This window comes from Doryrhamphus excisus, linkage group LG11 (genome assembly GCF_037039965.1).
Source record: "Doryrhamphus excisus strain RoL-2023G ecotype Guam linkage group LG11, RoL_Dexc_Guam_v1.1, whole genome shotgun sequence".
Taxonomy (NCBI): Eukaryota; Metazoa; Chordata; class Actinopteri; order Syngnathiformes; family Syngnathidae; genus Doryrhamphus; species Doryrhamphus excisus.
In genome coordinates, this window is record NC_136367.1 from 6,657,757 (window position 1) to 6,684,743 (window position 26,987).

Genomic DNA, 26,987 nt, shown 5'->3' on the forward strand with positions numbered 1-26,987 from the left:
TAAATATGGCGCAACCTTAAGCTTTTATTTTGGAAATCAATGTTGTATTTGTGTTGTTATTGTTATTTTGACAAGTATTTTTACGCTGTAAAAGCTACAAAAGTTTCTTTTTTCACACATTTTCATTTTCATATTCACTTTATTTTATTAATGATGTCCAACAAAGACGTTTGAAGGTCATGTAAACCGTCGGATGGATAAAGTGATAGTAAAATAAACAATCGTCGTCCATCTTGTAACAGCTACATCTGGATGATCTATTTTTAGCACATAAATCCGCTGTTAGCGACAAACTACTCCAAAGTCAACTGTTAATCTCTAACTACTGCTCTAACTACTACTCCTGCAGTGTTCTTGTTTTCATCCTTACACTCAATTAAGAGCACACAAAACAACTAGGTATCAACATTCATATTTCCAAATGTTTGTTTTCACGCCCACATTTGTTAATGTAGCCATGATAGTAATCTAATTAAGTATATGTTTCATATAAAAATAAATGTTGATCGAGTTAACTGGAAGGCTGAAGTTTGAATTTCTACCATTGGGTGGCACCACTTTCCATATAGTGAAATAAACCATGGAAGAAGAAGAAGTAGTAGTGTAATGTTTTCCCACGTGAGGACCGGAGACCGTTGATATTTATCACATTTGTCATATATCTCTTTGTAAAAACATTTCTGCGATCAAATGGACGACGAGTTTACGGTATTTTATATCTGCTTTCTCCTGCTGGTTCTGCTTCGATGTTCTGGGGTAGCTAGCTAAGAGCTAAACTGTCGTCGATTAACTGATTGATGCTAGCACGAGTGTTACCTCCAAGTATGTCTATATACTATGTACATTTAAAGCGAAGTGTGACTTCATTGTCTTTTTGTTAAAGAAGTACAGACTGGGTGATCCAGTGTCGTTTCACAGTTGAGTGTTATTAATCACACCGTCATCTTGTGTGTGTATGTGTCCCTTTCCAGCAAGACTACCGGGAGGCGTGTGCTCAGTGCGGAAGTGTGGATTGGGGCGTATCAGAAGAAGGTCGCTTCTTCTGCAGGTCATGCCACAATGTCATTGAGGTAAACGGCCACCACCTGTCGCCGTGGTAACAGAGGCAGGCTCCGCCCACTGACCAGTCATTTTGCGTCCAAAGATCACGCTGATGATGTCATGTTGGTCATATTTCAAAGTGACTACACACACACACACGCACACATGTCATGATCACATGATCTAATCACAGTCATGCCATGTTGCTGTATGAGCCACACAAAAAGAAATGGGCTGCAGTGCATTTGCTGGCCATTGGAGGGCAGTGTCGGTATGTTCATTCAAGCTTCTGTGCTCAGAGAACCCGCGAGGTGGACTCACAGGTGTACGCGCCGGGAACGTCCCGAGTCTCCACCATCGGCAGAGGGAGCCGAACAAAGAGGCGGGGTCAGTTTGTTGTGGTCATGTGACGCTTGGAGGACTGCAGTGATGCTCACTGACGGGTGTCCATGTTTGGTGTGTGTGTCTGGGTGTCTGTCCAGAGCAAGGTCGTCAGTGGATGGTGTGCGAAGCCTTCCAGTTCATTCTGAGGAAGCAAGCGTGCGCTTTGCTTGAGTTGGGCGTGGCCCCGCCCTTCAAGGATGACGTGTTGTGGCAGTTGTGGCTGCGCTTCCTGCAGACAAGCCGGCTGGCATACACACACACTCCGGTCAGGAGTAGCTTGTTCAGAGTGGTGAGTAGACCTCCAAGTCACATGATCAGCAGGAGGGCGTGGCCCATGGTTGACGTGTCAACTTGTCACAGCAAGCTGAGGACTCGGATGGAGGAAGTGGCGTCGAGTCGTCCTTTCTGTCTGCCAGCGATACAGGCGGCGAGACAGACCTGCCCAGCACGGCTGGATCCCAAGCAGGTCTGAACTTTAAAGCCCCAACTTTAAAGCCTTAAACCCTAAAGGTCTGACCATTGAACCCACAGAGAGCTGCAGTGATAGGTCGACATGCTCAGTGGATGGCGCCGCTTACCTGACATCTCGCCTCAGACCACGACGCGGCCACATGAGCATGACCAAGACTCTGGCTCTGATCCATTTGGCGCTGGTCTGGAGCCGCCAGGCGCTGACACTGGGCGACCTGCTTAGGTAAAGACCACTTCAGTCCTGAAAGGTTGTAGAAGACTAAGAATGTGTGGACGATGTCTCCAGGCTGGTGAGCGAAGGACACGTGCCGTATGTCAACGTCTACGAGGAACTTCCTAAGGAGATGCAGCTGGACGGCCCGGATGCGCTCATCTTCAGAGTTCAAGTCTGCGGTCACTTGTTTGTTTTTCGTCCTGCATCTGTTGCTTGTTTCCTGATTGGCGCCTCGTCTCCTTGCAGAGCGTCCCCTCACACCACGGCCTGCACAGGGAGGCTGAGGCACTCGCGCGCTTCCTGCGACTTCCTGCTTTTCCCCCAATCAGCCGTCGAGACCTGCTGCATCCCGTGCTGCTCAGCCTGCGCTACCTGAGTGACGCCAACCTGCCCGGTATGTCTGCACAAACGTGCTAACTTTTCCTGCCGATGTTTTGTCATCACGTAACTATGGCAACGGCATCTCACAAGTCAATATAAACACCTCCCCCAGACGAGCTCCATCCTTGGGTGTGTATGTTGGTGGAGCACATTGACATGGCGGAGGCAGCGCTGCACACGGTGCATCCCTCGCGCCGCTATACGTTGCCTCAGTACGACGTCCAGGCCGCCGCCCTCATCATCGTCACCATGAAGCTTGTTTTTGGCATGGACGACCGCACAGAGTGGTGATTCCATTTCCTGCTTCCTCTGCTGATGTCCCTTCATGTTTGCATCTTTCTACACATGCTGACATGCTGCCACCTTCAGGGATTTGTCAAACGACGCTAGCGCCAAAGAACACAACCTCCTGTTTGATGGAGCTGCGTCACATGACCACTTTAACCTGAGGAGGTGGTACCGGTTGGTGCAGGCCGCTCTGCTGCGAGCTGAGCACACACAACATCAGGACACCGCCAGGTGAGATGCCTTGTCATGTGACCGACAACCCCGGTAGCAACATCTTGTTGTTTTGTGTGCGTCCAACAGGAAGCAGTGGAAGGCCACGCCCCTCTACCCCAACAGGAAGCATAAATGTGTGGTCATGAAAAGGAAAAGTAAGATGCGTCAAGTTCAGCAAGTCAACAACCAGCCTCAGAACTAAGTCGTGTGTTTGCAGGAGTAGCTGAGCAGCTCCAGATGTGTTTCCAGAGGTTGTCATCTCAGCCCGCCCAGGTGCCCCCAGTGGCTCCATCCACTTTCAGTTTCTGTTGGGGGGACAAGGAAGGCGCCGATGGTCCCAGTCTGCATCACAACAAGCTGAAGGCTGCCGTTACCCTGAACCAGGAAGTGCTGACTCCCGTTAACTCGACATACTGGCACCCGCCGCTCAGACCCTGCGATCCCCGGTAAGTCCTCCGCACTCCTCTTGAGACTGACGAGGACTCCGATGATCCTGACAAGGTTGTCTGGTCCACAGGAAGTGTGGCAGCCATTATTCGGCGGTCGAATCGACGCTTCCTCGCTCCTTCATGTGGCTGTTGAAGCTTTTCAGCTTCCTTCTGCGGGTCAGACCCGCTCACCTCTACCAGGAAGTGCTGAACGTGGAGAGACGTCTCCCGAGCAACAGGACGGCGTCAGGACAACAACGCTCATGGGAGAGGACGCTCACCAGGACCAGGAGCTCACAGCTCAGAAAAAGCAAACTTGTGACTACGAAAATGCAGCGAGGTCGTTTGAGGTAATGCGGCGCTGTAGCATCGCCATGGCAACAGACCAACAGCGTTGCTTAGCAACAGTGGCAGCAGTGTCTCTTCAGTGTTTCCTGAAGAGACCTCCGCAGGCCAAATGAGGCCACTGCAGCTTGAACAAAGACTCACCTCAGACTTACATCACATTTTACATTACGTTCACTCTTTCTCCCTGACGTACGCACACCATTATCATCAAAACACTTTATTAAGATGGTAGCATCCATTGCAGCAGACTGATCACTGTTTGTGTGTCGGTTGATGATTATTAACCACTAACTATGATATGCTAATTTGTCAGTAAGCCACCACCATCATTGATAAACAAAGACAAGCTAGTCTAGTCTCCTTCGTGGCTGCTGATTGGTCCCACGCACCAAATACTTTTTTTCCCCTTAAACGACCTCGGTGAACTGGTTGGCTTTGTCCCTCTTTTGTGGGAGAGTGCACGTGTTGACTTCTCTGCAGCCTGCACGTGCATGGGTAAGCTGAGGCCACCCCCGTCAATCACACAAGCAGACGGAGCGTCATGGCCGCCACAGGAAGCAGCCAGGAATGAACTAGTTTCTTTGTCTGCCCGTCCCCCAACAGGAAGAGGTGTCACCTGGTCTATGATGGACACTTTAAATTGCAGCAACAACAAAGGAGCCAACCACTCTGCCCCTGCCCCTGCCCCTGCCTCTGCCCCTGCCCCCCTCCTCGATAGGAAGTTTGTTTACTGCCTCTACACACACACAAGTGGGTGGGGTCACATCTGTGCTTTGTTCTGTTGTAACTTTTAGTAAATGATGTATTGTCAGTGTCATTTTTTTAGTAATTATACTACCTTGTCCTCCATTACAGTTGATGTATTGTAATAGTATCAATATGTATTTTACAATCATAAATGATAAGTTGTTTTTTGTGCAGGCAGGCTGCATGCGCGCGTGTCACGTTTCCGCCAGTCGTGCACGCGCAGGGTTCACCGGGTTCAGCGGGTTTACTCTGACACCGCTGACTCCTTGGCCCCGCCCCCGACAGCCGTGTACCCCGCCCCCCGGCCAATGGCGCCTCGGCCAGGTCGCGATGACGCGACGCCTCGTCTCCTATTGGCCGAGGCTCGCTACACCTTTGCGCGCAATTGGCTGCGTGCTCGCCGCCGCTCACTTTCTCTTTTTTTGTCTTCTCCGTGTTGTTTTTTTGGCGCCTCAGCTGAAGTCTGCCGCGAAACCTCAGCTGCTGTCCCGCGTCTCTTCTCGTCTCGTGGCACGCTCGGCTTCCCGCCATGCTCCTCTCACGCCAGGTGAGTTCTTCCCTCCTGGGTAGACCGAGCCTGTCCGGGTCCGGCCCGGACGTCCTCGTTTGTTGTCTCTCGCTCGGCGGGCTAGTTTATCTGAGGTCACATGAACTCGGCGTCTCGAGCGCTGATGCTGACTCTGGAAGCTTGACGTCAAAATGTTTTTTAGTCGATGACCTTAAAAAGAAACGATGACGCCAAAAAGCTAATTTAATATTCAACTTTCAATTCTGAAAGGATAAAAGTCTTTGTCTTTTAAATGTGACTTCCTGTTGACAGCCGTCCACTCCCACTGAACATGTAAATGTGGGCAGGGCGAACAAGGGGCGGGGCTTAATACCTGACATTGCTGTCAACCAATCATCACCAGGATGGCAGAACATGAGGTGCTTTTTGCCCCGCAGGTGGAGCCCTCCTGCGTTGAGGACTTGGAGGCGGCCGAGGCACTGGTCAGCATGAGCTTCTGGGGTCAGAGGTCGCCTGAGCCCCGCCCACTGACACCCACCTCTGACTCCTGTGACTCGATGGCGCTCCACTCAGAGGGTGGGGACTCGTCCAAGGACCTGGTGGCGCTGTCCTCGCTGGTGAGAGCTTGTTAAGCTAATTAATATCAATCAACCCAACTGATCATGTGATCGGTACTTGCAGTGCATGACGCCGCCTCAAAGTCCGAGCTTTGCCGAGGCTGGTGCTGCCCCCAACGCCTCCAAAGACTCCGCCTTGACCTCGATGCTTCCACACGACGTGGTGACCGGCAGAGCGATGGCGACCAGCGTCATCCGCCACACTGCTGACAGCATCAGCACTCAGAGGCTGCCGCCCCCTGCTGCCCCACCCACACAAGGTCCCACTCCGCTTCCAGACGGCAAGCAGGAGAAGCAAGCACTGCCTCCTCTCGCCACCTCAGCATCTTCCTCACCGCCGCCTCCGGCCTCGCCACTCCTGTGCCAGGTCTTCCCCCTTAGCGGGCAGCCGAGGATGATCTCGGCCCTGGTTCCGGGCACCGCCCAGTCCCTCTTGTCTCAGCCAGTGCTGGTGGGCTCGGCCGTGCCACCGGGTGCCGTCATGTTGGTGGTCCCGCCCGTGTCTCAGCCACTGACAGGCCCACAGACTGTCATGACGCTGGGCAACACAAAGCTCCTCCCCCTGGCCCCCGCCCCGGTCTATGTGTCCTCAGGCGCTAGTGGGGCTGCCTCGCTGGATTTCTCCCGCAGAAGGAACTACGTGTGCGACTTCCCGGGATGCAAGAAGACGTACTTCAAGAGCTCGCACCTCAAGGCTCACCTGCGCACACACACAGGTAGGTGTGTGGCCGAAGGTGCGGTCAGGAAGTTGTTGTTTTTCAGCGTCGCCGAGCTAAAAGTTGCCTTCCGCAGGTGAGAAGCCGTTCAGCTGTCGCTGGGAAGGCTGCGACAAGAAGTTTGCGCGCTCCGATGAACTGTCCCGCCACCGCAGGACACACACTGGCGAGAAGAAGTTTGTTTGCAGCGTGTGCGAGCGCCGCTTCATGCGCAGCGACCACCTGACCAAACACACACGCCGACACACCAGCGCCAAGAGAGCAACCTCGTGGCCTCTTGAGGTCAACAAAGGTCAAAACAGAGGGTCCGCCCTTCCCACAAAAAACTAAGAGGGCGGAGTAAGAGCCACTGGACACGCTTTGAATCAGCCCCGCCTCTTTTCGATTCCAACTTGAGCGTTTACTTCCAAAGTCAACTTATCACCTTTTAGCTCAGATGGGCTAACGTTAGCATCATCGCACACTCCCTTTTCTACTGTCTCAGCTGACGCTAATAGTAGCTCTGTTTACTTGGTTAGCTACCTAACGAAAGGACAAATGAACACACTATGTTTATGAAGCTAGTATGCTACTGTTAGCATGTAGGATGGCTCATTGAGGTCATGTAGACAAGAAAAACACAACAAGCAGTTTTCTCACCTCGCTCAGGATTTTTACAACAGCAACTTGTTGAATGACAAGATGGCTGCTATTTATTCACAGACACAAGCAAACAATAAACGTGACATTGCACTACATTTTTGTAAGATCATTTATGTATACATCCAGTATATGTACGGACATGTTTACTTAATGTATAAATGTTTCCATTTTTGATTTTTGTGCCAAAGCCTGAGTGTTATTCTAGCTAGTTAACAATGTACATACATGATCTATATGAATGTTTATTGTCTTTCTGCATCTATTAACGACTTATTGATATTCTCACTGTGATACTACCTACTATTGTTATTATTGTCATTATTTTTGCTGTTTATTATTTGTTAATTTAGTGGATCCAGGAAGAAAATACCTCATATTATTCTGAAATATAAGTACATTGGTCTGTATGTGATGAAGAATATGGCTTGTTATAATAAAATGTACTATAAAAACACACACTTGATCTATTTTAGCATAGCTAAGTATAAATGTGATTAGAAACGGTTTGCCTTCCAAGAAGGTGATGTCAATAGAAAATCAAAGTTGTGTTGGACCATATATTATTATTATTGATGACATTGTATACAATTTTGGAAAAAGTCTTTTATGAAACAGCGTGTTTAATTTTCATTTTTTGTTTCTTTTTAACTTCCGCTCGACGACTGCGCGGTTATGACGTCACACGCAAGCGTTCCTCAGGGCCTTTGTCCGAACAGGACCTAGTAACAGCGCTCAGCCAATCAGGAGGTAGCACTGAGGGGGTGTGACCAATGGGAGACAACTACCCTCAGCCAGTGACGTCTTTGGCCGACGAAACCACGCCCAATTGTCTTACTGACCGACATTCACAAGAAAACAAAGACTTGAGGAGACAGAGACATCCTGTGTTCAAAAAAAGTACTGCAGCTTCTTACAGTTACGATTTAGACAACTCCAGATCATTGGTAAACCTCTTTTAACATTTGTAACTGTATGAAGTGGACAATGCTAAGTTATAAAGGCTTTAATCAATACAATGTATTATTTAACAAAATAATACATAGTTAGATTGTAGTACAATTTAAATATCAGATGAATCAGAACATCAATTATAAACTGTAAAGATCATTTTGTATGGGTGTCAAGAGTCCAATGTGCATTTTCATCATAAATTCAACCTCCGAATGTTTTGTAAGCATTTTGTTGAGTTTTGTAACTTCCACTTTCCGGCAGAGGTCCCCAAGTCACGTGAAGGCAGAGAGCCTTGTGATTGGTAGATCTGTGGCATCACGCTTAAACAGGCCGCACAAACTGCGCTCCTATTGGTCCACAACGTTCTGGCGCCAATGTTCCAATAAAATGAGGAGCGCCAACAGGAGCCAGCTCACTTTGTAGTCTTCGTGTGTCTCTCTGTTAGTTTAGAGCGTGTGCTTTATTTTACACTTTTAGTTTTCTAAAACTCCTTTACTGTTTTATTTGTCAAAATGCAGTCTGCTTGCTCGCCTCTTTCCGTCTACAAGGAGAACAAGTTAAGCGGTGACGTAGGCAACATGTCGCTGGATAAAGAAAACACGGTGAGGCAAACGACAAACATTTACAAGAGTCGTTTAAGCGTTTCTTGTTTGTCTTATGAAAGTCTCTTGTCTCGCAGCCTCCAAGCCTTACCACCGCTCGCATTTTGGCGTCGAAAACCGCGCGCAAAATCTTCTCCGACACACCGGTAAGTAAGCTCAAAGCTGACTTCGAGTTTTGATAAAGTTTCGAATGTTTGAATGCTTTATTGGCGCAAAAAACTACCCGTGGCGCCAACGCGTGAAACCGCGCAACAGCTGTTCTATTGTGTATTGGCGCGCACAGCTGCTTGAAGCTAGAGCCTTTGTTAGCATAACTCTAGCTAACATGCTTACTTGACATGGCCTCCCTTTCCATATTAATACATTGGAACGTAGACACTTGAGGTCAGTGAGATGAAGATGGTGGTGGCATTATGGTGTTTGTCTTGCTGTCCTTCAGAGCAAAAGCGTTAAGAGCGGTGGTGATGAGGTGGAGCCTCTACTCAAGGACAATCCCCGCCGTTTTGTCATCTTCCCCATCCAGTACCAGGACATCTGGCGCATGTACAAGAAGGCCGAGGCGTCTTTCTGGACGGCAGAAGAGGTAAAGATGGCCGCCTGCCGTGCTTGTGTGTGTGTATCAATGTATGTGTTGCATGACTGGATGTCCTTTGTGCAGGTGGACCTGTCCAAGGACCTGCAGCACTGGGAGACTCTGAAGGAAGACGAGAAGTTCTTCATCTCTCATGTGTTGGCCTTCTTCGCCGCCAGCGATGGCATTGTCAATGAGAACCTGGTGAGTCCATCACATGTACACCAGGTGTGCAGCTTTTCCACTGCGTGGCGAGCGTTCCTCTGATGTGTGCATATCCACCAGGTGGAGCGCTTCACGCAGGAAGTGCAGGTGACGGAGGCACGTTGTTTCTACGGTTTCCAGATCGCCATGGAGAACATCCACTCTGAGATGTACAGTCTTCTCATCGACACCTACATCAAAGACCCCAAAGAAAGGTGGGATCCTTGCATCGCTGCACGCTCCACAGCGTGGTCTGAACATGTTTGATCCCCACAGAGAGTACCTCTTCAATGCCATCGAGACCATGCCGTGTGTCAAGAAGAAGGCTGACTGGGCGCTCAACTGGATCGGCAACAAGAACGCCACCTATGGTGAGTGGGTGCCGTGTGGGCGCCGCGTGGCTGCCGCCCTCATCTTGTCCATGACCCATCCCTTACCGCTGTGTCCCGCTCCCAGGTGAGCGTGTGGTGGCCTTTGCTGCTGTGGAGGGGATCTTCTTCTCTGGCTCCTTCGCCGCCATCTTCTGGTTGAAGAAACGCGGCCTGATGCCCGGCCTGACCTTCTCCAACGAGCTCATCAGCAGAGATGAGGTGAGGCGTCGATCATGTCGGCCCCCCCCCCCCCAGTCATCCTAGAGCGCTGACAGCACACGCTGATGGTGCGTTTCAGGGTCTCCACTGCGACTTCGCTTGTCTGATGTTCAAGCACCTGATCAACAAGCCTTCCGTCCACACAGTCACCGCCATCATCAAAAACGCTGTGAAGATCGAGCAGGTGAGTGTCTGCCGCTCTGCTGACCGCCTGGCACCGTCGCCGCCCATCTGACGCCCGCTCTTTGTGTTCAGGAGTTCCTGACTCAGGCGCTGCCTGTCAAGCTCATCGGGATGAACTGCGATCTGATGAAGCGTTACATTGAGTTCGTCGCTGACAGGCTGATGATGGAGCTCGGCTTCGACAAGGTGACCTTTGCTGACACACGGTGGGAGCGGAGCGTGGCTGCGTGATGATGAGAGGCGCAGGGGTACGGACCTCAGCCGCTCATGGGGGCTGAGTGTCGCCGCCCACGCTCCACCAGAGGACACGTGGTCCACTGGAGGGCGAGCGGCGACACGAAACAGACGCCTGTCTGAACGCTCGCCCAGGCACCGCCCCCTACTTTTTGATGTTCTTCATCATACTCACCGACTGTTTATGTCTAGATGTACCGTGTGGAGAACCCCTTTGACTTCATGGAGAACATCTCTCTGGAAGGAAAGACCAACTTCTTCGAGAAGCGTGTGGGCGAGTACCAGAGGATGGGCGTCATGGCCACCACCAATGACAACACCTTCACGCTGGATGCAGACTTCTGACCACACCCATTCCTCAGCAGCTGCTGGATTGTGTCTTTTATTGTAAATAGGTTTTCTAATAAAATATATTTCTTATGTTTTTGTGACATGATAATAAATAGATTTTATGTAAATTAACTTTCCATATTCTTTCTGTAAACATTTTTGTTTATATTAAATATATCATTACCTCAATGTTTCTTTGTTATTCAAAGTGAAGAGAAAAAGTTGAATTGTGGCCAACACTGGCGTCACAGGGCTACAGTCACATGACACTGCGATGACGTAACAGGAAGTAAGTCACACCCTCCAGTGGGAAAATGTCGACTTCTCAAGCGAGACAAACGTTTCTAAAGCCGGTGAGTGAGTCTGTTTCGTTGTCAGTGTGAAATAATAGTTTGTGTTTTCGCCCTTAAATGGCAATGACGTAAGGCGAGACGCCATGTTAAAACAAAGTTTCGTTGTTTACTCCGACGTTACAGACGGTTCCGTTCAGCTGGACCATCCAAGGAGGACTCATTCCTGGTGAGATGGTTTTGATCCAGGGCTCGGTTCCCTCAGGTGCAGACAGGTTTGAACTGTCTTTGTCCTCTACCGACCAGCCGTTTCCGCCTCCTGGTCCTCACTCCCCCTGGTGGTCCCGCAGGTTCCAGGTGGACCTGACGTGCGGGAGCAGCGTGGCGCCGAGGGCTGACGTGATCTTCCACTTTAACCCGAGGCTGAAGAAGGGATGCGTGGTGTCCAATACGCTGCACCAGGAGCGCTGGGGGAACGAAGAGATCCTTCGCCTCATGCCCTTCAAGGCCGGCGCCTCATTCGAGCTGGTGCTGCTCGCCCTGCAAGACCGCTTCAAGGTGGGCCGAGTGCGGCTCACTCGCGTTGACTCAGCTAGCCGTGCTAAGCTAAAAACACAGGTCCGTTTGCGGGGTGTCCTGTAGGTGGCGGTAAACGGAGCGCACGTGTTGGACTATAAACATCGCCTGGGCCTGGAGCTCGTGGACACACTGGCCATTTCCGGAAAGGTCAATGTTGATGCCGTGGCCATCCTCCCGCACTCTGTGAGTGGTCGGTCCCTGACACGGACTCGAACTTATGTGACTGAATGAAGGTGATGCTGTGTTTTGTTTGCAGTCATCGCTCTTATCTGAAGACGCCCCGACCAATCAACACGCAGCACTTAGCGTAAGCTCAGCCAAGCACCAATCGTTAGCATTAGCATGCAGTATGGCTGACTTGTTTTGATTTCCTTGCAGTCAATGGTCGCCATATCAGCTGACCCGGTGAGTTGACTCCACCAAGTACATTGATTGGCAAGTCAAACATTATAACCCGTGTGTGCAGGGTATTCCATTTAGTGGGCAGATGGTAGGTGGTCTTAGTGTGGGCCGCAGCATCACCATCAGAGGCCAAACCAATCAGAAGGCAGAGAGGTACCCCCCCCCACACACACACAGAAAGGCCATGTATGTGACATGTATGTGACACAAGTCGTTTGTGTTGCAGTTTTGCTGTTAACCTGGGTGTGCACAACAGCAACGACATCGCGCTGCACATCAACCCTCGTCTTAAACAGGAAGTGTTTGTCCGAAACTCCTTCTTGTCTGGTTGCTGGGGCGACGAGGAACGCCACCTTTCCTCTTTTCCGTTTCGACCAGGACAGTACTTTGAGGTCAGTCACATGACCACATTGACTGTTGGTTGTTTTAAATTGTTACTTTCTATTTTGCTTCCTCAGCTCATCATACTATGCAACGCACAGCAGTTCTTTGTGGCCGTTAATGGCGTCCATCAAACTGCTTATAAGCATCGAGTCCAGGACCTGCGACGCATCACACGACTGGAAGTAACGGGAGATGTTTCAGTGATGGATGCCAAGCTCATGTGACACGTAACATGCTAACAGCCTGCATGCTAACTTGCTAATTGCTTTTAAATTTGTTGGAAGAAAAACACGACTGCAGTTTAAGACATAAATACATTTTATTAGAAAACCTATTTACAATAAAAGACACAATCCAGCAGCTGCTGAGGAATGGGTGTGGTCAGAAGTCGGCATCCAGCGTGAAGGTGTTGTCATTGGTGGTGGCCATGACACCCATCCTCTGGTACTCGCCCACACGCTTCTCAAAGAAGTTGGTCTTTCCTTCCAGGGAGATGTTCTCCATGAAGTCAAAGGGGTTCTCCACACGGTACATCTAGACATAAACAGTCGGTGAGTATGATGAAGAACATCAAAAAGTAGGGGGCCGTGCCTGGGCGAGCGTTCAGACAGGCGTCTGTTTCGTGTCGCCGCTCGCCCTCCAGTGGACCACATGTCCTCTGGTGGAGCGTGGGCGGCGACACTCAGCCCCCATGAGCGGCTGAGGTCCGTACCCCTGCGCCTCTCATCATCACGCAGTCACGCTCCGCCCCACCGTGTGTCAGCAAAGGTCACCTTGTCGAAGCCGAGCTCCATCATCAGCCTGTCAGCGACGAACTCAATGTAACGCTTCATCAGATCGCAGTTCATCCCGATGAGCTTGACGGGCAGCGCCTGAGTCAGGAACTCCTGAACACAAAGAGTGGGTGTCAGATGGGCGGCGATGAGGCCGGGCGACAAGGCGGTGGACGCACTCACCTGTTCGATCTTCACAGCGTTTTTGATGATGGCGGTGACTGTGTGGACGGAAGGCTTGTTGATCAGGTGCTTGAACATCAGACAAGCAAAGTCGCAGTGGAGACCCTGAAACGCACCGTCAGTCAGCGTGTGCCGTCAGCGCTCTAGGATGACTGGGGGGGGGCAGGATCGACACCTCACCTCATCTCTGCTGATGAGCTCGTTGGAGAAGGTCAGGCCGGGCATCAGGCCGCGTTTCTTCAACCAGAAGATGGCGGCGAAGGAGCCGGAAAAGAAGATGCCCTCCACAGCAGCAAAGGCCACCACACGCTCACCTGGGAGCGGGACACAGCGGTAAGGGATGGGTCATGGACAAGATGAGGGCGGCTGCCACGCGGCACCCACACGGAACCCACTCTCACCATAGGTGGCGTTCTTGTTGCCGATCCAGTTGAGCGCCCAGTCAGCCTTCTTCTTGACACACGGCATGGTCTCGATGGCATTGAAGAGGTACTCTCTGTGGGGATCAAACATGTTCAGACCACGCTGTGGAGCTGCAGCGAGGCAAGGATCCCACCTGTCTTTGGGGTCTTTGATGTAGGTGTCGATGAGAAGACTGTACATCTCAGAGTGGATGTTCTCCATGGCGATCTGGAAACCGTAGAAACAACGTGCCTCCGTCACCTGTACTTCCTGCGTGAAGCGCTCCACCTGGTGGATATGCACACATCAGAGGAACGCTCGCCACGCAGTGGAAAAGCTGCATGCCTGGCATACATGTGATGGACTCACCAGGTTCTCATTGACGATGCCATCGCTGGCGGCAAAGAAGGCCAACACGTGAGAGATGAAGAACTTCTCGTCTTCCTTCAGAGTCTCCCAGTGCTGCAGGTCCTTGGACAGGTCCACCTGCACAAAGGACATCCAGTCATGCAACACATACACAGATACTGTCTCACACACACACAAGCATGGCAGGCGGCCATCTTTACCTCTTCTGCCGTCCAGAAAGACGCCTCGGCCTTCTTGTACATGCGCCAGATGTCCTGGTACTGGATGGGGAAGATGACAAAACGGCGGGGGTTGTCCTTGAGTAGAGGCTCCACCTCATCACCACCGCTCTTAACGCCTTTGCTCTGAAGGACAGCAAGGCAAGGCAAACACCATAATGCCACCACCATCTTCATCTCACTGACCTCAAGTGTCTACGTTCCAATGTATTAATATGGAAAGGGAGGCCATGTCAAGTAAGCATGTTAGCTAGCGTTATGCTAACAAAGGCCCTAGCTTCAAGCAGCTCTGCGCGCCAATACACAATAGAACAGCTGTTGCGCGGTTTCACGCGTTGGCGCCACGGGTAGTTTTTTGCGCCAATAAAGCATTCAACATTCGAAACTTTATCAAAACGTGAAACCATCTTTACTTACCGGTGTGTCGGAGAAGATTTTGCGCGCGGTTTTCGACGCCAAGATGCGAGCGGTGGAAAGGCTTGGAGGCTGAGAGACAAGAGACTTTTATAAGACAAACAAGGAACGCTTAAACGACTCTTGTAAATGTTTGTCGTTTGCCTCACCGTGTTTTCTTTATCCAGCGACATGTTGCCTACGTCACCGCTTAACTTGTTTTCGTTGTAGACGGAAAGAGGCGAGCGAGCTGACTGCATTTTGACAAATAAAAGTGTGAAGGAGTTAAAAACAAAAGCCAAAAATTAAAAACAGACGCTCTAGCCAGAGACACACAAACAGTACAAAGTGAAGTGACTTCTTTTGGCCGCTCGTCTTTTTATTGGAACGTTGGCGCCGGAACGCTGTGGGCCAATCGGAACGCAGCGTGTGCTGGCTCTTTAAGAGTGACGCCGCAGATCCACCAATCAGACGTTTCTTTGCCTTCACGTGACTCGGCGAGTTTTGTGCTTTCTCTAATAAAACAAGCAATGAAACAAACAAATAATTTGGTGTAACAATGAGCCAATGCTATCCTTTGGTTAAGCCAAATTATTCGTAAAATAAAAACAACACTATTTGGGATCAAGGATCAGCTGCTACATATATGCCGTATTTACAATACGAGCATCAGTACAAGCGAATATGTTCGGATAACATGAATAAACAGTAATGTGTATTTTGCTACATTGTACTCGATGCCTTAAAGACTCAGCAGCGAAAAATGTTATCGACGATCTTCGACCAATGACGACGTAAGCAAGCAGGAACATCATTGCAACAGTCAAATGTCTTCATTGTAAATTATCGGTCAGAGTTGCACATATTCTACACGAAAAAGTAAATATTTGTGTGCGTGAAATTACGGTCGTGATAAAAACTAAATGCCGTTTTTCAGTTCCGCGTCTTGTTTCTGTCCGGTCATGTGACACCGACGGAACAACACGACATGTTACCAGTGGATGAAAACATCGTTAAAGTGTCTCATAATGAAGACAACGACAAAGCGCAGCTGATTAAAGGTGAGGCTTTGCAAGTGATTTTGTTAAAATAAAATCACGCTGAGACGCTTTCGCCCGTTGTCTACGCCTTTTGTGTGTGAGGTCAGGACAATGTCGCAGTAGTCATCCAAACATAACATATCAATGACACATACGCTGTATTAACAAAAATTAAGTCCGACCTGTTAAAAGATTAAACACGTGATTTAAAAGGATTGTTCGGTGCTCTCTTGTGCAGGAGCGGCCTTTCTGGGCACGGTGGCGTCTTTGGGACTCATAGCGGGCTTCGGCTCCACTTTGGCTCTGGCAAAAAAGAAAAACCCAGACTGGTTCAACAAGGTAAACACCCATTTGTTACAGCTTCCAAAAAGGTGAACGTTTGTCGTTGCTAACTGCAGCTATGATGGCTGCCCACTTCCTGCTACGGCCGTCTACTTCCGTTACAGTGTGACGTTTAATTCCTGCGCTTAGAGAAAGTCAAAAGTATTATTGTACATAAAATGGTCTTTTCGGAGTTTGTTATGCAATTCATGTTTAAAATGTGTGCTATGAAGAGGCTTTTACTTTGAAAAGTGAACCACGGAAATGTCTTGTGAACAAGCTTGACTTTGTATCCTGCGAAAATGCCAGCATGCACCATGTGAAAGGCAAGTTAGCACCCATTGTTAAGAATACCCACCTCGACTTTTCATTTATCACCGCTCAACGTTAAACAACTTTGACAAACTAACACTTATTCATTTAAAAATACTTTTTTTTTTATCTTTTACATGTTTTGTGACAACCTCTTTCAAAGAAAAGTAATTTTTTCCCTTATAAAAAATATTTATTTTCTTCCAGCTGATTGATGCCTCAGAGTACTTATTCCATCAGCAAATATTGTAATTCAAGAAGACTAACAGGCTGAGTACAGATGCAACGACTGCTGTGACATATACGTCTGCTAACATTGTCCTAATTATTGTGTCATATTGGATTTAATTCCTGTCGCTAAAGGGAGCATATCTAACATATTCTCTCATGTAAAAATCTATCTCACTTATAGATGGAATACTATAATACAACGTCCCCTCGGGGGCTCCATATGCCCTCAATAAATGGTGATGCCATCTCCGGTTGAGTTCAACAGTGAAACATTGGCAGTTTAGCCTCAGTTACCACGGTGACACAGCTGCTTTCAAAGAGGGCTACCTTTCTACATTCTACTCTCAACACAGATGGCTAACCCACTAAAAACACATCACAGAATACTCAAGTCATTTTTAACTCTGTGTGTGTTTTTACGACAGGGTGTCACGGCGACGGCAGCACTTCCTGAGAGCGGTGCAGCACTGGCACTGCGAGCTCTGGGCCGAGGATCCATGTACGCCTGGTGCGGCGTGGGCCTCCTGAGCTTTACCGTGTGGAAACTTCTGAATGTCCACAGCGTATGTGGTCCTACTTTCAAATGGAACATTCCAGAAGGAAGGAAAATCAGTGTCGAAATGTTTTGTCTTTCAGCTTTCTGAGTTCAGACAGAAGATGGCATCCTTCTTCCCACCTATCCCAAAGTCAGACACTGCGACAGGGTCTGACCTGCAGGACTTTGACTTGCTATTCAAGTCAAAATGACAGAGGAGCTAAAGTGAGCGTGTTGTAACGCGTCCCAGTTTGAGGACATCTGCTTCATTCATAGACCCCTGGACAGTGAGGATGTTGGCCACGTGTTGAATGAAGCATGCTAGCTGTTAGCTGCATCATGTACAATCAATCCACATGAACAGAGATGTTTTGGTGTTGTTTCATGAATTATTTAGAACTCTGTATATATATATTAGGGTTCTTTAAATAAACTGACAAGAAGAGCAGACGCACGAGAAAACATGGCCGACACATCCAGCAGGCTAATTGGGCACCTTGGCACAATGTGCTGTTGCTCGGGGGGGTTAACCTCGCAGTCGGCCCTCACTGAGAGGGTGTCAAGGTATACACACAACATTACTCATGCCTGTCACTATTGTTTGAATATAAGCTGCCAGTTGTCGGATTTTAAAGCAACGTTTGCCCCACATCCAATGAGGAGCTAGCTTATTTGTTGGTGAAGACCTCGTGCAAAGAAGCCATCAAGTATGTTATTTACAATTAGATTATTTAGTTTATTAGGTTATTATATTGTTTTTCAATTCATTGTGAAATAAAAGCAACAATAACAAGTGAAGAAAAACAACTTTCCGTAATGGAGTTCAGGTTGGCCAAGGCTTACTTGACTTTTCTTGTATTTTGCCGCTGGTGTATATCACTATGGGATTTGGATGTCGGCTGGTGTCATGTGACGTCGTGGTTTAGAGCGATTAATGTAATTTACGAAACTCCCCATTCATTGTCAATTGGAAACATGTTCAGGGAAATACGGATTTGTGCAAAATCTGGGCATTTTTCGGAATTATTTTCGGTGGCTCGACTTTCTCAAATGAGCCGGACGTTTACGTTTGTATTAATGGTTACAATGGGTTGAAAACTGTGGGACTAGTTAGCCGTCAAAACGGTGGAATAATAATTGCCGGAAAGTTCTTCTGGCCAAGTCTGCTCAAGTTTTATTGTGTAGTTTCCTGTGCTCTTATTTTGGCAACATTGTTCCCGATGCCATTTCCGGTAGCTCCTGTAATGTTCTATGTAGCCTGGGCTTGTTATGAGTGATGGACACATGCTACTTCATTCGCGTTCACGATGTAAGTTTATTGTCCAGTACAAAACTGTTCCATTGTAGATTTCCACCAATGTGTTTCAATTGCCTTCTTAGTTTATGTTACTCCCAGTAACTTAGTTTCATGTATTTTTTCGTAACGTGTTCTTTCATTAAGTTTATGAATCACCTGATCACGCGCTGGTCACGCATCCATTGTGTTCGTGCAACTATTTACTTTTACCGCTAGAGGGCTCCAGACACAGATTTATTGTAGCCTTGTGTTGTATTGTCCAATGCACAGGTGATACTTATGCTGTATTTTATAGCATATATTGTAATTTTATATTGCATACTAATAGAATGTATATGTCGTTTATTATTAGTATGCCTCATCTATGCCTGAATATTATATTTTATACCTATGTTGAATTGCATAGTTCCTATTTGGCCCGTCTGTTTGAGCAATTAATGACCGAGGGCATACTTTCAATGCAATACTGTATTTCTAGATTCTGCCTTCTATAATGGCGGCCAAACCGGCCCAGGGCATAATAGGAAGCGGAAACAGCGTTAGCTCTTTACTGTAATGAAGTAATCCAGCCTGTGTGAGGCGCTGTTGCGACACCAAACTACATGATGGAAGATGTAGCTAATCATTAAAATGCATAAAGTAAAAATATTATGAGACATTAAATGTTTGGGGTCGTCGTTTGATTGACGTGTCTCACCTGCAGGGGGCAGCACCTAGCAGGAGGACAGTCTTTATCATCAAACAGGTAAGTCATCATTTATTGATCCTCTTGCTATTGAACAATGACACCACTGTTGAGTGTTTTAAGAAGGTCTCTGTTATTGGATGAGGACTTTAAGTATGAAGTACAATTCAGTATCAATACAGTACCTTTTAATACAGTATCCATTTCATTTTAAATGAAATATGGCATCAACAATATGCTTCTTTCATGTTTGTCTTAACATTCACGTGAAATATCTGAACAGAAAAATAGTTTTTGTTGCTTCCTGCGAAACAGTGGTCGGCAGCTCAGCTCATAAGACCCCGCCCACTCAGATATGCTGTGGAACATTCAATGACGTGTGTGTGCGGCGTGTGCTTGCGTGTGTGCACGGAGGCGTGTCGGAAGATAATGGAAAGCAAAGAGCATCATTAGCGTCCTCCACGCTGCGCTGCCTCGCTGGGGTCCTCCTGGGCAGCGAGGAAAAGACGGAGTGGCCATGCAGGCTGTGGGATTCGGATGTTTTAGGAATTATTGTCCTGTCAGGACGGGACCGAAGACGGGGACATTTGTCTTTTGTCTTTGTGATAAACGAAATGAATCTCCTTGCGGGTCAGACGTACTCCTGCAGGGTGTAACTGTCCTTCAGGTCCTTGGGGGGCATTTTTGAGAGGGAGACGTAGGTCGTCTTCTGTGCTTCCGGAGGTTTCCCTGCATCCACCTTCATGCCTGGTCCAGCTGTTTTGGGACTCTTACCGGGCGTCGCTGGACGCCGCCGCTCCTTTTGGGCCAGCATAAATCTGTCTGGGTCCACAGGGGACGGGTAGTCCAGCTGGGCGGATCCTTGACTTGGACAGGACAAGCAGAAGATAACTCCTCCCGCCAGGAGGAAGCCGGCAGAGATGAAGGTGACGCAGAGCGCCCCCCCTGGCTGGTATTTGCTGCCGTCCGGTAAGTCGGTGCTCTGGAAGGCAGCAACAACCTCTGAGGTGAACCAGGAAGCGGGGCCGAGGCAGAGTGCGCTGGCCAGGATGAAGCAGCCCCCCGCAGCGACGGCTGTGTGCCCCTTGGCCCTCTGGCCGCCCCCCCAGCGGGTGCACTTGAGCCCCAGAGAGGCCAGGCACAGTCCAAAAGCTGCCACCATGCAGGACAGGATCATAGCAGCCCTGGTGGTCTGCAGGTAGGGGGGCAGGGACAGGAGGGTGGTCTTCATGGTGCAGCTGAAGACGCCGGCACCGTACCATACGCAGTCCATCCACAGCCCCCGTGTGTGCCACATGGGGGCCACCATGCTGGACCACACCTTGATGCTCACCTGCCAGTTGGGCAGCAGCGTGGCCACCGTGGCGCCCACCATGCCCAGCACGGCCAGGGCGAACGCCAGGATCTGCACAGCGGCGGACAGCATCGTCAGCCTCGGACCGCCTCCCGATCCGGACCGGTCCCGGCAGCAGTTGATTCCTCAGTGGCTGGAATGGGAACATAAGAGAGCGTGACGGGCGCACAGCTGAGCCTCCTGGGGGGACGGGGTGGCGTTGTGCTCCATCTTGGCTGTTTAGATCCGCAGCATCGCTGTGGTTTCCTTACAAACTTGAAAGCGACGTAGCCGAGTCGTCACCCCAGCAACCACACAAACGCTTAAAAACACTTCCTCTCTCACCTGAAGGTCGCTCGGCGCTACTCTTCACAGGTCGCCACTTGCTTGGCCCGGTCCCGGTCCTGGCTCTGGCCCCTCGGGTCGGGACACTGGAAGAGTTTTTGGTAGAAATGGTCCATTCAGACTCGAGGGGCCTGACAAGATGATTTGTGCGTTAAAAAAGTGTGCGGTTTGCTGATAACGGCGGCGCTCTCCGTGTGGCTGCAGCAGCAATCAAAGTCAGCGGTCATGTGACCCTCTGCAACATGCTGATAACGTCCAGGCCCGCCCCCCCCGCTTGCTGGTGACAGGACCCTGCAGTGGCTGGCTGCGTCCCCCCCCAACCCGTTATTACCACGTTATCACCACGCCATTACCGCCTTATCACCGCAGCCCTCCATGCCCCCCCCCAGCCTCCAAAACTGTCCGACCGCAACGTTACGCACCGCCGTCATCGTGTAGGAACCCGCTGTTTGCCAGCGCTTACTCACCGCAGTGATGTCATCGTACACGCCGTGTATACTCCGCCCCGCTGGTGGAGGCGGAGCTATTGAGATGCCGCCGAGGCCCGTAGACGAAGGAGATGCCGCAAAGTCATCAAACGTCTTTATGTCAAAGGTCACGCCGCCGACGCGTGTTTATTATTATATTTGGTAAATACTAATACGTGTGTAAAGTCTGGACACAGGAAATATGCAAATTCTACATTTTAAATGTGTTTTTAATGTAATATAAATTAATATAAATAGTTCTTTAAGTTGATTTGTTAATTTTAACATATTATATATATGTATATATATATATATATATATATATATTTTTTTTTTTCAATTTGTAAATAATGATTAAATTATATTTTTTTAAAAGTTGGTTAAAAAAATGAAATATCAATAGAGTTCTTTAAGTTGATTTGTTAATTTTAACATATTATATATATATATATCATATATATATATATTTAAATTTGTAAATAATGATTAAATTGTAATTATTTTTTTTAAAAGTTGGTTAAAAAAATGAAATTTAGTGTTTTTGTGTCTATAATATATGCATATGAAATGACTTTGTATGCATGATGACCTCATCTTATTTACATTTTAAACCAGACGTCTTCACTCTCACACGAGATGATTTTGGAACATCTGAAGGCTTTTTCCCTTTTGTCCTTTGAAAGGACAAAGCCAGCCTTGATGTCTCCATGATGGAGATTAGCTTCATCAGCCTCAGATGACCTTTCACCCCACTATCACTGCCGTAATTGTTTATCCATCTGGAACAAATCATCTCCCCCCCAGGCACCATTAGCACCCCCAAATACACACACACACACCGTATGTCATGTCTTCATGCATTGGAGCAAACGTTGCAATAAAGTCTAATTCCAATAAACCAACATTAAAGCCTAAAAAATATCCTTTACATGCAAAGTGAAGCACAATCACAAACAAGACGACTCACCAGCAGATGTGCTGCTCTTCCTACACACTAACACACACACACACACACACACACACACACAATGTGAGCGTGTGTGTTGTGCAGTTCAGCACATTCCTGCTCCACACACACAGTTTGAGTCCAGTACATACGAATACTGCAGTCTAGATGGTACATGTACATTTTTATATGTTTTTTTCTTCTATTTGAACATTGAAATGCAGCTATGAAATATAACTATTTCATTTAGGAAAAGAAAGACAGGCTTTACTTAGAGGAAAGCTGGTGGTTACCATGACAACTGAAATAAATACACAAACCCTTCTGTTGTTCCACAAGACGTTTTAGGAAAATCATGATGTCATCACAAATATTTGATATTCTCGTATTTAGCTGTTATGACGTGATTGGGTACTTCCTGTATTTGATGTCAAATGTCTCAGCCAATCACAGGGCTGTGTCATGAAAGCAAAGATCATGTGACGTTAGCATCGGTAAACGGAGGATCCAGCAACACCTGATAGAAAAAGTCCTCGTTGGTCATGGATGTCACGCTCTGGACGCTCAAGTCTTTCTCCAGGTCCAAGACCTCAGACCGGGACCTCCTCTGATCACAGCCGCCGGCCCCCATCGTGTCTCCGTTGAAGGTCAGCTTCTGCACCTGACTCTCCAGGTCACTGGTCATCTGAGAGTCCGGCATGCCACCAGAGGTCGCCTCGTCACCTGGACTTGTCTCCTGGGAGGAGCGCCGCGGTTGGTTCCTCCTCAGCGTGTGGGTTGGTGCCGGGTCTGCGAGGAGGTTTTGGAGGACTCTCAGCACCTTCATCTTGCTCTCCAAAGCTCTGCAAGACAAGCAGCATCACTGACTGCCTCATCACTCCAGACGTTGAGACCAGAGGAAGCAGAAGAACCTGCTGTTCAGTCGGAACACCTCACAGGCCACGCCCTCCTCACACCTGCAGTGGACCAACTCCCACGTACACGACGTCCCCCAACCTGCGCACGCACACACACTTGTAGTCAAAGTGGTCTTTCAGGCCCACCCTCTTCTCTGATTGGCTGCTCTGGAAACACAGACCTGCGACATCGAAGGGTTGGACCAGGAGCGCGGAAACGGGGATGACGCAACGGAACTTGTAGGCGTCTGGAAGAAGCGAACGTGACGCGGCCTGGCGTTGAGAGAAGACGTGAGCACAAGCATGAAGAAAAAAAAAAGAAAACAACGAAGACATTCTCTCACCATTTTCTTCTTCTTCTTCTTCTTGTCCCTGGAGACCACGATGACGGCCCGCTTGAACACTGCAGGCAGAAGCACATCATCAGCATCAGTATCAGCAGGCTTTCATGTTGAAGATGATGGTGCTGATGTACCTCGTACCAAAGAGCGTGACTTCTGGTTCCTTCTTGAGAAGACCTGACGGGGGGTTGAGCCACACTGCTGAAGAGTGGAGCAGGAAGTCCCCCATGGACACCTGAACGTATGACATCATCATCACTAGCACGGAGACACGGCACGATGAAGACATCGTCTGACCTGACTGTCACAGGCCAGCTGTTGGAAGACATGTCCAAAGTCCTCGTGGATCTTCTTCACCTCGTTCATGTGGCACGCCACCTCCTCCATGGCCTGCAGCGCCTCTGTGTGGACACCAGCAGACATTGCATCATCACCGCCGACCGTGTTGCGGTGCCTCACCTGTAAGCCGGATGTGCTCTGCGCTGTCGGGCCTGGTCAGGCTGATGAGTTCTCGCAGAAGAAGGGGGTACTTGAGAACTCTTTGGACGGGTTTGATGAGGAAGGAGTCCAGAGAAGAGGAGTGCTGCTTGCTGGGGTTTCTGGTGTCCAGGAACTGTCTGAAGGTTCTGTCTGTCTGGGCTGCACAAAGGAGATCATCGCTTCACACGTGTCTTCCTTCTTATTTTCACAGGCTCACCTTTCTCCAGAACCTGCTGGACTTGGATGTGGTTAGCACAGAAGCTGCTGTAGAGCTTAAAGTGCTCGGCGTAGTGCAGAAACGACGCTCCCAGCGAGAGGAGAACTTTCTGGAAGCAAAGAGTGGAGGTCCACATTTCCCTCTTGAGATGCGGATATGATAAAGATCCTCACCTTGACCTGCTCAGGTGAGTCCAGCTGACTAAAGTCTGGACTCGAGGTGATCTTGTCCTCCAGGGTTTGGAGAAAAACTCTCTGGAAATCCAACATCTCAGCAAGGATGCCCAACAGTGCTGCCATCTGGTGGAGACACTGAGGTTCTGATGTGCTGCGACATGACCTACAGTATGTGAGGAAGAGGAGGAGCAGACCTCATCCTTGCCGAGGAAGGTCTCATTCTGCAGGGGGGTCAGGTAGACCTCGAACAAGCAGACCAGATCCTGTTGGACCGGCAGGACCAGGCTATTAGAATCAGCAGGACCATCATGACCACGCTTCCTACCAGACCTTCACGTAGGACTTCTCCGTGTCCACCAGCTCCTCAAGAACTCTTTGCACGCGCTGACACACACTCAGGTGGGCGTGGCTTTTGGGCTGCAGGTCAGCCTCCTTGGCGTAGGACTTCCTGGGCGGGGAGGTTTCCGCTTGGCCTCGTGGGAAAGCGTGGAGGAGCGAAGGTGGCGTCTGAGGAGGACACATGTTTGGAACCTCGTCATCATCGCCATGCCACGCCCCCCTTTTTTAGCTCTTATTCCATGCTTACCATCATCGCCATGCCACGCCCCCTTTTTTAGCTCTTATTCCATGCTTACATCATCGCCATGCCACGCCCCCTTTTTTAGCTCTTATTCCATGCTTACCATCAGCCGGCAGCTCAGACAGCTCCTCCCCTCATCGAGTGTCTCCTCCCATTCCGCGTCCTCCTCCAGCGGCAGCACCCAGCACACCGCACCCATGTGGGGGTGGTAAAGGTGTGGCCGCCCACTGGAAGTCAGAGGTCGTAACGACCTAAAGAAGAGCTACCATGTAAGAGTGGTCAGCCTTTCTCTGCGGACGCCATTAATCCCTCCCCTGATGCAAGAAGATTAGCCTTCTGCTCATAGGTCACATGACCTGCCGCTGAGTATTGTGGGTACACCTACACACACACACACACACTTCTCAAGAAGAGAGACACTCGGTGGCGCTGATACCAAACTAGCGAGACTTACTTGTCTCATTGGCTGGCTTGTCGTCGTCTCAGCACCAACAGGAAGTAGCCGTCATTGTTTATCTGGAATGAACCATAGTGCTTCCTGTCCATTTCTTTCCAAACCTAACCTCTGTGTGTGTGTGTGTGTGACAGGCCAGCAGAACATTCAGGGTGCAGGGTGTCAAGGTTCAGTACACGCTGAATGCATGTGCAGTTTTGTATTTCTCCAGGTTGCGCATGTATGGCAATGCGGGTGTTTGCCAGATGACTAGCTCAACTGGCAGCACCGCAGATTCATGGTGCAGAGGATCATGGTTCAATACCCGGTCAGGTCAAGTGTAGTTGATGATGATTTTGCTGTTTCTCCAAGTCCAGCACCTATCATAGTCATCACCTCCGTTATAACATCATGAATGTTTGCCAGTTGCCTAACTCTGCTGGTAGCACCGTGGTTTAATGGTGCAGGGGCCCGGGGTTCAAATCCCGGTCAAGGTTACCCAAAATGGTAGGGCGTTGACTTCCCAGTTGGCGATCAATGAGGCACTTGCAAATAGGGACATAAATAGGGACCTGGAGGATGCCTGGACGACTTCACATTATGCCACCGAGGAGATACGAAGAGGAGGAGACGACGACGAAAGACTCCGCCCCCATAATAATAGTGTTAGGGAAAGAATGTGCCTCAGAGATCTGTCCCGTTGGAGAAGGTCAACATAAAAGTAGTAAGGTAGTAGGCCGTGGAGGGGCGGAGGCGAGGGGGTGGTGGAGAAAAAAGGGGCTGGCGGATAGAGGGATGAATTAGGCAGCTGGCACTTTTTAAAAAAGATTATATCAATACTTGTATTTTTTTAGTTAGCAATCCAGGCTGGGATTTGAACCAAGAGCCCTTGCACCATTAATCTGCAGTGCTATCAGTTGAGCTAACCAGCTCACAATCACATTGGTCATGACTACAATAGGTGCTTGACCTGGAGAAATGTTAAAACACCAACACCCATACTCAGCATCAACTGGTATTGAACCAAGATCCCCTGCACCATGAATCTTCGGTGCTACCAGTTGAGCTAACCAGCTCACAAGCTAGGTGATGTTATAACGGAGGTGATGATTATGATTGGTGAGGGACCTGGAGAAATGTTAAAACAAGCTACAACTAAAGTGAGCCTCACCAGGTATTGAACCCCAATCCCCTGCACCATGAATCTGCGGTGCTACCAGCTGAGCTAACCATCAGGCAAGCACCATGATGTTATAACGGAGGTGATGATTACGATAGGTGCTCGACCTGGAGAAATGAACAACATTTACAGTGGGCCTCACCAGGTATTGAACCCAGATCGCCCACACCATGAAGCTGTGGTGCTACCAGCTGAGCTAACCATGATGTTATTAAGGTCGGTGATGACTACCATGAGTAGCTGGACCAGCAGGAATGTTAAAATTAACAATTATGGTCTGCCTCACCAGGTATTGAACCGCAATCCCCTGCACCATGAAACTGTGGTGCTACCAGTTGAGCTAGTCATCTGGCAAATGTTATGTTCGAACAGAAGTGATGATGATGATGATACAACTACAGTTGCCCTTGAACCACGAGTGCTCACATCTCAGCATCATCTAACTATACATCATGTCCAAAAAAACTCATACTGTAGATCACATCCAAAACAAAGATTTCCTATACGTCATGTCCT

The 26,987-nt window shown here is 49.0% G+C and overlaps 8 protein-coding genes and 2 non-coding genes across 10 annotated transcripts; 6 read left to right on the forward strand and 4 right to left on the reverse strand.

The window, feature by feature from the left end:
* Nucleotides 1–583: 583 nt before the first annotated feature.
* On the forward strand, nt 584–4,611 carry taf1b (TATA box binding protein (Tbp)-associated factor, RNA polymerase I, B). Its single transcript, XM_058074858.2, has 13 exons — nt 584–708; nt 972–1,070; nt 1,341–1,428; nt 1,524–1,714; nt 1,786–1,891; nt 1,957–2,119; nt 2,183–2,282; nt 2,357–2,504; nt 2,604–2,778; nt 2,861–3,010; nt 3,080–3,147; nt 3,210–3,438; nt 3,510–4,611. The coding sequence occupies exons 1-13, from the start codon at nt 691–693 to the stop codon at nt 3,772–3,774; spliced, it is 1,800 nt and encodes a 599-aa protein (XP_057930841.2). The 5' UTR covers nt 584–690; the 3' UTR covers nt 3,775–4,611.
* A 310-nt stretch (nt 4,612–4,921) lies between these two features.
* On the forward strand, nt 4,922–7,172 carry LOC131131240 (Krueppel-like factor 11). The gene is made up of 4 exons (XM_058075751.2): nt 4,922–5,062; nt 5,461–5,640; nt 5,705–6,356; nt 6,433–7,172. The coding sequence occupies exons 1-4, from the start codon at nt 5,045–5,047 to the stop codon at nt 6,684–6,686; spliced, it is 1,104 nt and encodes a 367-aa protein (XP_057931734.2). The 5' UTR covers nt 4,922–5,044; the 3' UTR covers nt 6,687–7,172.
* Nucleotides 7,173–8,309: 1,137 nt separating this feature from the next.
* LOC131135973 (ribonucleoside-diphosphate reductase subunit M2-like) lies at nt 8,310–10,852 on the forward strand. The gene is made up of 10 exons (XM_058082441.2): nt 8,310–8,551; nt 8,629–8,697; nt 8,991–9,134; nt 9,210–9,326; nt 9,408–9,541; nt 9,603–9,697; nt 9,783–9,916; nt 9,996–10,100; nt 10,172–10,285; nt 10,526–10,852. Exons 1-10 carry the CDS (start codon nt 8,462–8,464, stop codon nt 10,676–10,678), a joined length of 1,155 nt encoding a protein of 384 aa, XP_057938424.2. The 5' UTR covers nt 8,310–8,461; the 3' UTR covers nt 10,679–10,852.
* Nucleotides 10,324–10,461, forward strand: LOC131101813 (small nucleolar RNA SNORD94). Its single transcript, XR_009119314.2, has one exon. It is a non-coding gene; the product is annotated as a small nucleolar RNA SNORD94 (small nucleolar RNA).
* A 69-nt stretch (nt 10,853–10,921) lies between the features above and the next one.
* On the forward strand, nt 10,922–12,700 carry LOC131136048 (galectin-8-like). Its single transcript, XM_058082566.2, has 9 exons — nt 10,922–11,016; nt 11,140–11,228; nt 11,304–11,511; nt 11,596–11,715; nt 11,789–11,839; nt 11,911–11,937; nt 11,999–12,087; nt 12,161–12,326; nt 12,393–12,700. Exons 1-9 carry the CDS (start codon nt 10,978–10,980, stop codon nt 12,540–12,542), a joined length of 939 nt encoding a protein of 312 aa, XP_057938549.2. The 5' UTR covers nt 10,922–10,977; the 3' UTR covers nt 12,543–12,700.
* On the reverse strand, nt 12,619–15,075 carry LOC131135891 (ribonucleoside-diphosphate reductase subunit M2-like). Its single transcript, XM_058082337.2, has 10 exons — nt 14,827–15,075; nt 14,681–14,749; nt 14,246–14,389; nt 14,046–14,162; nt 13,831–13,964; nt 13,676–13,770; nt 13,455–13,588; nt 13,275–13,379; nt 13,092–13,205; nt 12,619–12,852 (listed from the first exon to the last, which is right to left on the reverse strand). Exons 1-10 carry the CDS (start codon nt 14,914–14,916, stop codon nt 12,700–12,702), a joined length of 1,155 nt encoding a protein of 384 aa, XP_057938320.2. The 5' UTR covers nt 14,917–15,075; the 3' UTR covers nt 12,619–12,699.
* LOC131101810 (small nucleolar RNA SNORD94) lies at nt 12,917–13,054 on the reverse strand. The gene has a single exon (XR_009119313.2). It is a non-coding gene; the product is annotated as a small nucleolar RNA SNORD94 (small nucleolar RNA).
* Nucleotides 15,076–15,470: 395 nt separating the features above from the next.
* On the forward strand, nt 15,471–18,856 carry tmem242 (transmembrane protein 242). The gene is made up of 4 exons (XM_058082813.2): nt 15,471–15,717; nt 15,935–16,035; nt 16,986–17,123; nt 17,197–18,856. The coding sequence occupies exons 1-4, from the start codon at nt 15,645–15,647 to the stop codon at nt 17,305–17,307; spliced, it is 423 nt and encodes a 140-aa protein (XP_057938796.2). The 5' UTR covers nt 15,471–15,644; the 3' UTR covers nt 17,308–18,856.
* Nucleotides 18,857–19,186: 330 nt separating this feature from the next.
* Nucleotides 19,187–20,954, reverse strand: LOC131136117 (claudin-20-like). Its single transcript, XM_078794605.1, has one exon. The coding sequence runs from the start codon at nt 20,501–20,503 to the stop codon at nt 19,709–19,711; it is 795 nt and encodes a 264-aa protein (XP_078650731.1). The 5' UTR covers nt 20,504–20,954; the 3' UTR covers nt 19,187–19,708.
* On the reverse strand, nt 20,514–25,062 carry LOC131135682 (rho guanine nucleotide exchange factor TIAM2-like). The gene is made up of 14 exons (XM_058081923.2): nt 24,962–25,062; nt 24,609–24,785; nt 24,473–24,541; nt 24,276–24,401; nt 24,103–24,211; nt 23,865–24,044; nt 23,703–23,806; nt 23,547–23,640; nt 23,409–23,467; nt 23,247–23,337; nt 23,080–23,164; nt 22,190–23,010; nt 20,756–20,841; nt 20,514–20,564 (listed from the first exon to the last, which is right to left on the reverse strand). The coding sequence occupies exons 1-12, from the start codon at nt 25,055–25,057 to the stop codon at nt 22,644–22,646; spliced, it is 1,557 nt and encodes a 518-aa protein (XP_057937906.2). The 5' UTR covers nt 25,058–25,062; the 3' UTR covers nt 20,514–20,564; nt 20,756–20,841; nt 22,190–22,643.
* Between the last annotated feature and the right edge of the window lie 1,925 nt (nt 25,063–26,987).